This window comes from Theropithecus gelada, chromosome 9, assembly GCF_003255815.1.
Source record: "Theropithecus gelada isolate Dixy chromosome 9, Tgel_1.0, whole genome shotgun sequence".
NCBI classification, from domain to species: Eukaryota; Metazoa; Chordata; class Mammalia; order Primates; family Cercopithecidae; genus Theropithecus; species Theropithecus gelada.
In genome coordinates, this window is record NC_037677.1 from 74,437,965 (window position 1) to 74,452,789 (window position 14,825).

The 14,825-nt window shown below is 39.2% G+C and overlaps 1 protein-coding gene across 1 annotated transcript in view; it reads left to right on the forward strand.

The window, feature by feature from the left end:
* The window catches only part of SLC16A9 (solute carrier family 16 member 9), a 59,857-nt gene that overhangs the window by 20,554 nt on the left and 24,478 nt on the right, over nt 1–14,825 (forward strand). The window contains exon 2 of the mRNA XM_025397119.1: nt 4,161–4,392. Coding sequence (XP_025252904.1) covers nt 4,197–4,392 — 196 coding nt within the window. The 5' untranslated portion in view covers nt 4,161–4,196. The remainder of the gene's footprint in view (nt 1–4,160; nt 4,393–14,825) is intronic.

Consider the following 14,825-nt stretch of genomic DNA (forward strand, 5'->3'; position numbering starts at 1 on the left):
GCATTGTTTAGTTTTACAATAGAGTAGGTAAGAGAGTTTACGGAGAGAGTAAATGTCCAATGGAGGAACATATTTGATTACTACAAAAGTTTCTGATTTGGAAGTTTGGATAATTCTGTTAACACAATCATGTGGTTTGAGTGTCTGGATTTTATACCTACAGTTTTGTTCACTACTTGTAACATCTTTCTGTTTTTGGTTATTAAATGTTGAAAGTTAATTTGTATAAAGGCTTATGGCACATGGTGACATGAGTTCTGCGCATTGCTCTGAAATCAAAGTGAAGAAATAAATCCACAGAAGCCCAGGCAAATGATGGGTATAGCTATGACTCTCTAAAGGTAGCCAAATGCCTTGTCATCTAATTAGGCTGCGTGTGAATGGATACTTGATATTCCTACTGTCTTCAGACATTATCTGTTGAAACCACAGCCAAGTGCATGGTTTGGCAGAATCTGTGGGCAAAGACTCTGTTGCACCTGACTGTAAACCTGGCATAGTGAAGAGACATGGAAGGTGCAGGTTAAGTGGGAGGCCCTGCTGGGGACTTGAAGGTTAGGCCTTGGATCTCCGAATCCATTGCCATTTAAGCTGTTTAGAAAAAGAAGAAAATTTTTTCTTTTCTTTTCTTGCCTTTTGTTGTTGTTGTTGTTGAGACAGGGTCTCACTGTGTCCCCCAGGCTGGAGTGCAGTGGTGCAATTACTGCTCACTGTAACCTCAAACTCCTGGACTCAAGCCATCCTCCCACCTCAGCCTTTTGAGCAGCTGAGACTACAGCTGCACCACCACGCCAGGCTAATTTTTGTATTTTTTTGGTAGAGATAGGGTTTCACTGTGTTGCCCAGGCTGGTCTCAAACTCCTGTCCTTAAGCCATCTGCCTGCCTTGACCTCCCGAAGTTCTGGGATTACAGGCATGAGCCACTGTGCCCAGCCCAAATTTTTAAATAAAGTAAACACCATTTGGGTACCAACACTAGTAGAAATCAAAAACAAAAATAGACCAATTTTGCCTATGAATTAAAAAATCCCTCTCCCAAAATAGACTAACATAGTCAAAATAATGCATGAACCAGGGAAATTTAATCCAATAATTCATGGATGCTTCAGTAGTAGAAAACATATAGTTTACCATATTAAAAGTTATAAAGGGAAAATTGTATGACTATCTTCCTATACACTGGAAACACATTTGATAAAATATAATAACGATTACTTATAATAACACTCAAAAATATAAAAATGCAAATTACTTTCTTAACTTTATAAAAGAAATCCAACTAAGCACCAGAGACAACATCATGGTATTTGAGGGCATTCCCACTAAAGTTAGGAATTAGAAAAAAATGTATACTTTTGTAAATTGGTATTATTCTGTATGTACTGTTCAATGCAAAGACAAAAGAAAGAAATTAGGAACCAGGCACGGTGGCTCACGCCTGTAATCCCAGCACTTTGGGATGCTGAGGCAGATGGATCACCTGAGGTCAGGGGTTCAAGACCAGCCTGGCCAACATGGGGAAACCCCATCTCTACTAAAAATACAAAAAATTAGCTGGGCATGGTGGTGGGTGCCTGTAATCCCAGCTATTCAGGAGGCTGAGGCAGGAGAATTGCTTGAACCTAGGAGGTGGAGGTTGCATTGAGCCAAGATCGTGCCATTGCACTCCAGCCTGGGCAATAAGAGCAAAACTCTGTCTAAAAAAAAAAAAAAAGAAGGAAATGTGAAGTATAAAAATTTAAGACATATAAGGAGATAAAAATTGTAACTGTAGGTGACTATATGACTGTATTGCATTGTGTATTGTATATTCAGAAAATCATCTGAAAATCCACCACAAACAGGATAATTTTGTAAGGAAGTGGGGTGTAAAATTAACATACAGACATCAATAGCTTTTAAACATACAAACAGAAGACAAATAAAAGAAATGACCCCAATTACAATATTAGCAGCAAGGATAAAATCTATAAAAATACAGTACAATGAACTATTGAGGAACACTAAGAACATAGATGGAGACTTGAACAATGCAAAACATATTATGTTCTTAGAATGAGTTGACATCGTAAAAGGTCAATTCTTCTTATATCAATTTTTACATTTAACTCAGTCCTAATGAAAGCATCATCTGATTTCTTTTTGAACCAGACAGGCTGATTCTGAAGTTCATATAGAATAGAAAACGTGAATAGCTACAAAATATTGCAAAAGGAGTGTAATTATAAAGACAGAAAAAGCCCCATTAGAGAGTAACATATGGTAAAAGAACTTTTATAAAAAAGATTCTGTGATTAAACAAATGTGGTAATGATGTATGAATACACAGACCAATGGAACAGAATAGAATATCCAAATACACCTAAGAATTAGGAATTTCAGCTTACTTTTCATCTCCAAAATGATACACCACATTTATACTATAAGAAATGCAAGTTGAGTGAGCTGAGATCACTCCACTGCACTCTAGCCTGGGTGACAGACTGAGACTCCGTCTCAAAAAAAAACAAAAAAAAAGAAGAAATGCAAGTTGAAACTATGATGAAATGCTATTTTAAAACCAAGAAATTTGCAAAAATCCAAAAGTTTCACAACATATTCAAAATCCTGGAGACAATATGAATTAGTTCAATGCTCTTGAACTTAATTTGGTAGTATCTGGCCTCAATGATCCTCCCACCTCAGCCTTTTTCAATACTTTCTGAAATTACAATTATAAATGTATATTCCCTTTGACTCAGCAATTCCTCTTTTGGATTTTATCCAACAGATATGCATATAAGCAAAAAGGTATATGAATATGTAAGGTTTTTCACTGCACATTGTTTTTCATTGAAGCCATAGGGACTGGTCAAACAAACTTAAGATAAAGTTCCATGCTGGATTATAGTACAGAAGTAAGAAATGAATAAAGAAGGTCAGTATGCATTGATGTGGAAGATCTTCAAGATATTTGTCAAGTGAAAGAGAACACATACCAATGTATATAATATGCTCTTTTTTGTGTAAAAAATAGAGGAAATCTATATTTGAGTTTGCCAGTGTATGCATAAAGAAACCTTAGAAGGATATACAAGAAACAAGATGCACTGGTTACCTGTGGAGGAGATAAGGCTTAGGTGGGAAATAGGTAGATAGGGGACTGTTCATCTTTTGTCTTTTTTTCATTTTGAACCATGCAAGTGTTTTTGCTATTGAATAAGTAAATAAATAAGCAAGCATACAGCCATATGGTATAAGTACATCCTATGTACTTATAAAAATGACTAAGGATGCTGTCTATGTATTGATAGGGAAAAATCTCTCAGGATGTTAAGTGGACAAAGGAAGGTGGGGAATGTAATGTATAATATACTACTTTTTTATGAAAAAGACATTGAGAATATTTGCTTGGTTTTGCTTATACATGCATAAAGAAACTGGAAAAATACTCCAGTCAGTGGTCATTGTGATGTGCTGCCAGTTCCCCTCCAGGCCCCCTTCAGGAATGACAGAGTCCTTGCCCCAACTGCCGAGAATGCTGACAGCTCTTATGGGGATAGATTGCCTCCTCTGAAGGAAGCCACCTCACCTCTGATCACCACCCATTCCTGGGTAGCCACATCCAGTGCATGATCAACATGGAAGTATGGATGGGAAGCTCCCAGCACCCAGCTCAGCACAGCTCTGAAGGGTCATCCCAACTTTAGAAATCCCCTTCTTTATAACTGGAAAGTTATCTGCAGCTGATCTGCTCCCTTTGCCATCTATGCCCTTCCATAGGCATCAACTAGAGAGCATTCCTAATCAGTCTCCTTCTTGCTAGGAATCTACTTCCTAGGGAACTCAAGAAACTAAAAACTAAGAAACTAACATCAGTGGCTCTCTGTGGTTGAGCAGGGTGGGAACCTGGTGAAGGTAGACAAGGTTGAGAAGGCTATATTTCACTTTACGCCTTTTTATAATTAAAAAAAATTGTACCATGTATATGCATCATGTATTCAAATAATAAATGCAAATGTATTTGTTAACTTGTTATGTCAATGATATTTTATGCTTTTCCATGCGTGTCTTTGGAGAACCTTTTTTATTTTTTACTTTCGGAGGAGATATTTTAACCCCAAGTGCTGTGTCCTACCACACTCTAAATAAGCTTTTCTTTTCTGTTTGTTTTTGTTTAGGACCTGCAGAGAAACGTCTCCTGATTTTGTCTTACAATGGAACTTAAAAAGTCACCTGACGGTGGATGGGGCTGGGTGATTGTGTTTGTCTCCTTCTTTACTCAGTTTTTGTGTTACGGATCCCCGCTAGCTGTTGGAGTCCTGTACATAGAATGGCTAGATGCCTTTGGTGAAGGGAAAGGAAAAACAGCCTGGGTTGGATCCCTGGCAAGTGGAGTTGGCTTGCTTGCAAGTAAGTGGATAAATTTATGCCTCTCTTTACTCTTTAATCATTTAATTACGCTTACTACATCGTGAACATTATGCAAGGCAGAGAGGGCTTTCTTTTCAAAGTATAACATATCTTTTCCCACCTTCATTAAAATGATTGTACTTTCACTGTAATAAATCTGTGTGAAAATGCAGGCACTCCCTAAGATGTTAAATCATCCATCCATTCATTCATTTCTTTATTCATTTATTTTCTATGATGTGCCAGGCAGTGAACTAGATGCTACAAATGAAAAGATGAACAGCAAACACATGGTTCCTGCCCTTAAGAGGCTCACAGTCTTGTAAGACACACATGTATGAGTAAGAATGAGTCAGGGAGATGAAGGTAGTGATCCAGGTACATTCAAAGTATGTTCAAGGTACACTGGTAAGGACCAAAGGACCAAATGGCTCTCGGCAGCCTTCTAAGTAGCTTCTACATGGCTTGTGATTACTCTTCTCTGCTCCAGATACACTGTGGTCAAATCACATGTCCTGTGGTCATGAGAACTTCACAAGAAAAAGCAGACATAGCAAAGAGTCTCACAAAATCCAATCCAATCACAACATTAAAATCTTCATTAAAGATTTTAATATAGTGTTATGTATAAGATACATGTGATATATTTTGTGTGTCTCCAAAAGTGATATTCTTGATGAACAGTTACATATGATGTAATAGTGATTCCTTTCATCTTTAGAGAGAACAGTAGAGACTTTTTATTTTCCTTTGCACCATTAAAATCATACGCCACTTCAACTTCTAGAGTCATAGTTTGAACTCTGCAGTAATATTTAGTGACCATTACTCCAACATATTTGGAACTATTTAAGCACAAAAGGTGGTGATCTAGATAGAGTCCATAGCCCTGGGCTCTCTTCCTGTATGCTATGAACTCACCATTATTCATTGAGCAAATCACAATCTCCATTCTTATGGGGAAAATAAGAACATTAAATATGATTTGTAAGGTATTTTTCAGCTCTAAAATGGTTTCTTGAAAATATGCTTAAAACAAAATGCATTAGTCATTCCTTCTTTTAAATATACTTCTCTCCTGAATTTTAAAGGGGATATCTTTCAAAAAAAGCAATGCTTCCAATTGTTGTATTACCTTGTTAAATGATAAACAAGACAAAAAGGCTTAAAAAACAATGCGGGATCATCTCACTATGTCAGATAAGATGACTAAATATAAGTAAACAAATAAAAATATTGCCATTATGAGCTCAAGGGAAACAGGAAAAGTTTGCCCTAGATTTGTTTCATAGAGTTTCTCAAAATAAGGATTGCTTGTAAAGCCATCAAAGTACAAGTGGATGATAATTGATAATGTTAATAATGCGATTTGAAAGTATTGATTTCTAAAATAAGACCGGTAGTGGGGAGGAAAGAATTTTTTAAATGTTCTCTAATTAGTCACCATTTCTATTAGCAAATACTAAGTTAAACAGAAATGTAATTACTTTGGCTTCCAGCAAGGGTCAAAGGATAATTGAAATGCTAACTCAATTAGCACATACTTGAAGAATGAAGCTTCTTTTCACAAGTCTGTCCAGGTTGGAGTAGAGGGTTGAGGAAAGCCTAGATCTCCTTAAGGATGGGCATTGGTGGTCAGAGCTGAAGCTGACTGTTTTTGACAATTCAACTACAGCTCTACATGTTTTCCAAGTTTCTAGGTGGATGATCACTCATCTCAAGAGCCAGGAGCAGCCCTCTTTACTCTTAGGCAGAACTGGCTACATAATTTGCAGGCCCCAGTGCAAAATGAATATACAGAATCCTTGTTAAAAAATTAAGAATTTAGTGACAGCAGAGCACTAAACCAAGTGTGGGATCCTTCTAAGCACTGGGCCCTGTGCAACTTGCATAGGTCACAAATCCAACAAGCCAGCCCTGCTTGTAGGGACCAGAGAGTTAGGCCATCTTATCAAAATTCTAGGAGACAACAAGTACTTGAAGGAGCTTCAGGGTGGAGTCAGAAGCTAATTCAAGTCCTGGCTCTACAACCATTGAGCTGAGTGACCTTATGCAAGTCACTTAACCTCTCTAGGTTCAACGTCATTTGCACCTGGTGAGCAAAGCTTTTAAAGATGAGCATAGAAAAAATGCGGGCAAATAATTCAAGAATGAAAAGTGGTAGGGAAAAAAAGGATGGCTAAACAGTTATAACTTATGCCTGCGTGTGTGTGTGTGTATATATGCATATATATATATATATAAAATACATACATACATACATACACTTTAGATATTGTGTACAAGTTTCAGCATGGCTGGCTCCATTGAACATATTGTATTTGATGTTGGCCTCTTTGGGTTCCTCATAGCATAAATTAAGAAGCAAACTCTGAAACAGTGTTTATGTAGTATTAGTAAGCAGTGTCTGGCAGTGTGCAAGCCACTTTGACCATCTGCTTTATAACAACTTTGCTCTACAGAGAAACAAGTGTATTATTAGTACCTTGGTAGTGGAATAAGTATTTTTATGTTGGTTACTCAAATGGACATCAGCGGTTCTTAGCCAGGGAGATAATTAGGATCATCTATGGGACCATTTCAGCATATAATTGTGTGGATTTGACACTCAGACATTCTAATTCATTTGGTCCATGATGGGGCCTAGATTCATGAATTTTTTATTTTTTTATTTTTTATTTTTGAGATTGGGTCTTGCTCTGTCACCCAGGCCGAAGTGCAATGGTGCTGTATTGGCTCACTGCAACCTTGACCTCCCGGGTTCAAGTGATCCTCCCAACTCAGCCTCCTGATTAGCTGGGACTACAGGTGCATGCCACCATGCCTAATTATTTTCTTCTTATTTTTTGTAGAGACAAGGTCTCACCATGTGGTCCAGGCTGGTCTCAAACTCCTAGGCTTAAGGGATTCTCCTGCCTCAGCCTCCCAAAGTGTTGAGATTACAGGCATAAGCTACTGTGCCTGACCTCATGAATTTTTTTAAGTCCCCAAAGTGATTTTTAGTTAGGAACTACCACTGACTTAAGCCTTCTATCTTTAAATTTTAATCTTTAACTTTTTGATAACTCTCTGATGTATGATTTGCTTTGACATTTTTTAAAATAAAGAGAACCATTGTAGATTTCTCCTTGCATGTGGCACTACTCATGCCATGTAAATAATGAGAAGTAAATTGTCTATAAAATGTGCAAAAGAAAGGGACCCTTCAGGATGAAAGATGAAGACAGTTTTTGGAAAGATGGGCAGGAGAGGGAGCTGGAACTTTGCCAAGATTGTGCCTAAGCATGTGAAATATGAAGTCCTACTCCTGGGCGTTGACAAACCTAGATTTGGACAGTAGCTCATAACAACATATTACAACTGTGAAAAGGCATGGAATTCTGGGCTTTACACTCTTCATAATCTTAATTCTTAATTCCTTTTCCTTGAAACTTAAATAATTGAGAAGAAAATACTTCTTCCCCTTGCCTGATTTCTTTCTTTGTCCGGATAATCCCTGGGATGAATAAAGCTGGGTAAGAAGGATCCCACCCTCCTGAGTTATACATTGTGAATGAGCGCATTCTCATTACGTATATTCCTAAGGTCTCTGAGTTAGGGATGCCAAGATAGAAAACACCATCCATGTTTCTAAGAGGTTTGTAGTCTCAGGGAAGAGACAGAAAAAAAAAGTAACTAATAATTTGAGAATTCACAAGTATCAAGGAGAATAGCAATGGCAGAACAATCTCTGAGGTTTTAGAGGGGTAGCTTTTGAGGAAGCTATTGAGATGGGCCAGATAGGAAGATGGACTTTCATAAGCAGATAGACAGGGAGAGGGAAGTCCATGCGAATTAACTTTATGCAGAGGCCTGGATCCCGTACTGCAGAGGCTGTGTTCCGGTGGAGTAAATTTGGCTAGAGAGGAGCGATTATGTTGGAAGGTGTGACGGTCAGTTTTATGTGTCACCTTGGCTAGGTTACTTTCTCCAGTTGTTCAAACACGAATCTAGGTGTTGCTGTGAAGTTATTTTGTAGATGTGAGTAAAGTGCATAGTCACTTAACTTTAAATAAGGCAGATTATCCTAGAAAATCTAGATGGATTTGGCTCAATGGTTGCAAGGCTTTAAGAGCAGATATGAGCTTTCCCCAAAGAAGAAATTCTGCTTGTAATTGTAGCTGCGACCTATCCCTGAGAGTTCCAACATGCCCTTCCTAACAGCCTCCCCTACGAATTTTTTAATTGGTTAGCTAGGCAGGTATTGTCTGGCTGCCTAGTATGGAAATGTGTAAGCCAATTCCTTGCAATAAATGTCTTAATATATACTTCCTACTGGTTTTGTTTCTCTGGTTGAAACCTGACTGATACGGGAGGAATGGAAGGTAACTGAACTAGAGAGCTATCACGGCCTTGCATTGTTTTAAGATGAGCTAACACACCCTTTGGCTAGATACTGTTCTCCAAATTCAAGGAAACGGTGGTTCTGTTTCTCACACTACCCAAGTGCTGAAACAGCAGGAAACAACACGGAGATCTAGTCTGCAGTTTTGTACTCAAAGCAGATTTGAGAGTTCTTGCCCTCTCCCTTTTGTCTTCACCTCCTCCAAAGGTGTTCAAACTCATAATATGAGTCAGTAAACATATCACCATGTTAATACAGTGAGTCAGTATGGCCAGCCCACTTGCTGAATGAGTTATGAGTGCTGGCAGAGCTGGGTTTGGGCTTTATCGCTAAGCACTGTTAACTCCTTCAAGAAGTACTGAATTCCTGCCTCTCTCAAGGATTCTGTTGCATTGGCAGGTTCCCAGTGTGCTAGGCAGATTTAAGATTGGTAGGAATAAAGACCAGGTTTTGGTTAAGCTTTCTGCCATCTAAATACCACCAAACCAACTAAAATGAAAGGCAGCCAGGGTATATGAGATCAACAATTTGAGTGGGCGTGGCTCCTTAGTGCCTTTTTCTTTTTTTTTTTTTTTTTTTTTGAGACAGAGTCTCGCTCTGTCGCCCAGGCTGGAGTGCAGTGGCGCGATCTCGGCTCACTGCAAGCTCCGCCTCCCGGGTTCACGCCATTCTCCTGCCTCAGCCTCCCGAGTAGCTGGGACTACAGGCGCCCACAACCGCGCCCGGCTAATTTTTTGTATTTTTAGTAGAGACGGGGTTTCACCGTGGTCTCGATCTCCTGACCTTGTGATCCGCCCGCCTCGGCCTCCCAAAGTGCTGGGATTACAGGCGTGAGCCACCGCGCCCGGCCGCCTTTTTCTTTTTCAAGGAGATGAACTTGAGATTTACAGTCTTTGCTGGAGCAAGGATTGAGGAACCTGCAATTTGGGGGAGCTCACACCTTGGGCTCCCTGCATTTTAGGTGGAAAGGCAGAACCTTCACAGGCCCAACTGATCCACTCTGTTAGGAAATCCTTGCTGCATGGCAGGTCCACAACTTGGTTACTGCTATATTTTGTTTCTCACTGTAGCATCAGCCAACTTATGTATTCACTGCAGCAGACCTGACCATCCTTCTACTCCTGGGACTTTCTGAAACTTTTTAGGAAAAAGAAGTGCTGGAGGTTGAGTTTATTTCCCAAAGGGAATAATTTCATTCCCAAAACTATCCTATAATAAATTAAAAACTGAAAAATCACATTATGTTTCTATTTCCTCCATTTAGAATACATGTTCGTCCCTTTTGTTGACATAACCATACTTCGCAGCCTAGTTCAAGGCTTAGTTCTGTGGCCTTGGTTGTTCTCCCTCTTATGAAATCCCCAAACAAGCCGTCTGAACCTTTCTTTTGGTGCTTTTGGCCTTGGGTTTTATTTTAACCCTTGATGTGAGTTTGTTTTGCCTCTTGTCTAGATCCTGGATTGTGTTTGATTTCTCTGTGTCCTTTTCTAACATTATATGAGACTCTAGAACTGTACTGTCCAGTACGGTGGGCACATGTGGCTACTGGGCACCTGAAATGTGGCTCATTCCAGTTTAGATGAGCTATAGGTATAATAAATACACACTGGGCTGGGTGTAGTGGCTCATGCCTATAAAACTTAGAGCTTTGGGAGGCTGAGATAGGAGGATCACTTGAGACCAGGTGTTTAAGACCAGCTTGGGTAACATAATGAGACCCTGTCTCTGTAATTTTTTTTTTTTTTTAATTAGCCAGGAGTGGTGGTAACTTAGAAAGCTGAGGCAATAGTGGCTTCTAAACACCAATACTGACAACAGTAATATTGGCTCTTGAACACTAATACACAGGCAATGGTAAGTTCCAGAAAAACTTTCACCAAAGGCAAAATAAATATAAAGGCAATGATAGATGAAATGTATGAGAGTGTGTGTGTGTGTGTGTGTGAAGTTCCCATTACCTTTTTACTGCCTTGCCTTTTATTCTGAAATTACATCCTTCTCACTATTTGCTTATTTAAACATTTCTTCTTCTCTAATTAAGCAGTAGTAATAATAGATGGCTATTACTTTTTTTTTTTTTTTGAGACAGAATTTTGCTTGTTGCCCAGGCTAGAGTGCAGTGGCGTGATCCCAGCTCACTGCAACCTCCACCTTCCTGGTTCATGCAATTCTCCTGCCTCAGCCTGCTGAGTAGTTGGGATTACAGGCATGTGTCACCACACCTGGCTAATTTTTGTACTTTTAGTAGAGGCAGGGTTTCGCCATATTGGCCAACCTGGTCTTGAACTCCTGACCTCAGGTAATCCACCTGGCTTGGTCTCGCAAAGTGCTGGGATTACAGGCTTGAGCCACCATGCCTGGCCGGTTATTCCATTTTTAAAGTATCTTGTGAAAATAAAAAATTAGGAATCCCCTTCCCCTTTCCCCCCTTTTTTCCCCTAAAATTGTTCAGGTTCTAAGGTGTGGAATCACCGGTTCATGTCATAGGTAAACTAACTTTTGTTCCAAAGTTCCCTTCTGCCAAGTTTTCACTTTGCATTGTAAGAAATCTCCTGCAAGTAGCCCTTTCATTTAATCTGTGTCTTGAAACTCATCCAGAGCTGAGGAATAATAGATGGTTTATCATCTTGAGGCCTTGCACAGTTACTACAAAGCTAAACATATAAATGTGTCACATTTTGCAGATGTGACTTGATGGTCACTTTGATACATTTTGTCTTGTTATTGCTGAAATATGAGGCTATTGTATTTTAAATCTATGTAAATAGGATCTATAAATAAACCCGGGTTCTAAGAATAAGGGTAAAATAATTTGCTCTAAACTATTGAACACCAAGTGATTATAAATTTTATGTTTTCATCTAACATAAGTTCATAAAGCTATGTTATCTATAAGACATTAACCAAAGTACCATTACCAGTGGTGAATCCATACAGGTCTGCTGCAAACTTGATCCTTGCTTCCTCAGAGGAAAGAATTCAGCCAGGGGACAGAAGTGGGTTTAAAGCAGAGAAAGAGACCAAGGCAAGTTTTAGAGCAGGAGTGAGAGTTTATTAAAAAATTTTAGAGCAGGAGTGAAAGGAAGTATTTACACTTGTAAGAGGGCCACATGGGCAACTTGAGAGATTCAAGTGCCCCATTCAGTCCTTGACTTGGGGTTTTACAAGTTGGCATGGTTCTGGGGATTTTCCTTCTCTCTTGATTCTTTCCTCGTGGTTGGCTGTTGCTCAACTGCTGCATGTGCAGTGTTGGTCATTTGGGAGGGTGACCACGTGCATAGTGTGTTTACTGAGGTTGTGCTCGTGCTCTGTAGGGACAATTTTCCTTTAGCAGGCATATCACCCCAGAGGAAGGTTGTACATCCATTTTGCCTCTTAGAGAGCATGCCCGAGTCCATGTGCCCAACTCCTGAGATCTTACTGGGAAGCGGCTGATCACCAGCTCCAGATGTTTTCTATCTACTGGGAGACGGTTTTCCCCTGGTGTTGGCTGTGGCCAATTATCATTTCAGAAAAAACAGCATAATAAACACCTGACCATCACCTGATGGTTACCGGAAATTCCTGGGTGAGGCAAGGGCTCTCCTGCCCTGCTCATGTCTGCCTACCTACCTACTCTAACAGTACACTGATGTTCTTTACTAATAATTTGATTTCTAGGAAAAAATTAAGATCCCAATTGAACTATTTCTCAATCAGGGAGAATGCTGGTCTGACTTTGGCCTTAGACCTGTCATTGGCTAGCTGTGGACTCTTGGTCAAATCACATGATCTTTCTGAGTTCCAGTTTCACCATTTTGCAACTTCCAAAATTTCAGTTCTAAAATTTTTTTGTCTTTGATCTCTGACCTAATGATATATTTCTCTAAATCAGCAGCAGATGGCAGTGTGAAAGTAGAGAACTTTAAAACCTGTTTCCATTTGCTGTTTTCACCTGTAAGAGAATTTCTGTTCATTTTTTCCTAATGCTTAAATGTTTTTCAAAAAAATCATTTGTTAGGCAAGAAAAGTGACTTCAGAATTTATCACATAGTTTATAACAATGCTGTATATTTCATACAACAGTGGCTTTGGTTGTATGCGCTATGAAAATTATGACTCCTCCATCTTACCCCCACACTCCCAGCCTCTGAGGCTTCCTCGTGGAATTAACATGCATTAAGGAGCATAGAGTTAAAGTCCTGTTTTGGGGATGAAACTTGAAACTTTTCGAGTATTCCAGGAACAGTCTCTGTGTGTTTAAATTCCACTGTGTTGTAAAATTTGCGAACACTGAAACTCAATGTCAATGTAGTTTGCTAACAACAGAGAAGTGTCATGCCTTATGCTCTCAGACATCCATTTGTAAAATTAGACCCTTAAAACGTTTCTATTTTTGAGTTATCTAAGTATTTCTCATTGGGTGTACAGACAGCCCAACTATTGGATGACAAGTTTGGTCTTTCAAATGGATTTTCCTTTTAAAATACTGGCACAGAATATTTCCCTCTGTTTGTCATGTAAATGTGTCAGTCTCCTCTTCTGCACTGACTTACACAAGAGGGCCTGAAAATGGAAGGATCCAATTTATGGCCAGGAAGGAATGTGGGAGAGCCTTAAGCACCAGAAGCTGTGATCTCAGTATATTTCAGGGGCCATAAACTGGTCTTAAGTATGTGTTTAAGAAATTCTCTGGAATTGAGAAGAATGTAAGAACATAGTATAGTACATGGGTTATTGGAACCTGCTTCTGTCATTTACAAAGAGTGAGACTGTGATGGATTCCATTGTTTCTCTGAGGTTGCTTCAAAAAGGGGTAAAAGACACATACATACAGAAAAGTGTATGTATCATGACAGTATAGCTTGATGAATGTTCATGAACTGAACACACTCATATAATCATGACATTCATGCTGAGAACCAGAACATGAGCAGTAGTACCCTGCAAGTTTGCCTTTGCTCTCTTCTGATTATGACTCCCCAGCCCCTAATAAAGATAGCCAGTATCCTGACTTCTAACACAGATTAGTTTTGCTTGTTTCTGTAGTTTTTATAATTGAAATTATATGGGTTGTACTTACATTGGGTGTCTTTCATTTACATTGTGTTTGTGTGATACACCCTTAACATGTGTAGTTGTAGATCATTTTCACTGCCATATAATTATGTACATAACTTTAGGTGTTTATGTGGGTGTTTCTGTTGGGTGTATACATAGAATTGAAACTTCTGGGTTTTACAGCGTGCTGTGTTCAGCTTTAATAAACACTGCCAGCAGTGTGTGAGAATCCTGTTCCTACCGCTTTCTTGCTAACAGTATTGTCTCTCTTTAGCCATTCTGGTAGGTGTGGTTTTTGAAAATTGGAGATCATAGCTTGAAAGGTTGTCAACTCAATTCAGATAGACTTCTCTTTGCTTCCAAATCCTTAGTCTTTCTTCTACCATAGACTTGAACAGCTTCTTTGAGCTTCAGTTTCCTTCTATTTTAAATGAGACTGTTGGGCTAAATAACCCTTAACATCCTTTTATTTCTAGTATATTAAGTTCTATACTTCTGAGTACAGTCCTAGTAGGGAAGAATTTCACTATCACTTAAATTCTTTTACATGAGCAGTTGCCCACTTATGGTAGAACAATTCCAGGTGATGGTCACTTTTGCCTGTCAGTCAACAGGGCTCAGTAACACTCTCAGATGGGTACTATTATAATTCCCATTTTCAGATGAGGAAACTAAGGCACAGAATAATCAAACAAGTTGCCCAAGACCAAACAGCTACCAAGTAGTAGGGCTAGAATTTGAATAAAATCTGACTCCAGAACCTCCATTTTACCTGTGTGATCTTTTTTTTTTTTTTTTTTTTTTTAAATTCCTGTTCCTTTTTTTTTGAGATGGAGTTTCGTTCTTGTTGCCCAGGCTGCAGTGCAGTGGTATGATCTCAGCTCACTGCAATCTCCACCTCCTGGGTTCAAGTGATTCTCCGCCTCAGCCTCCCGAGTAGCTGGGACTACAGGTGCACGCCACGACGCCCGGCTAATTTTTGTTTTTTTTTTTTTTTTTTTTTTTTGGG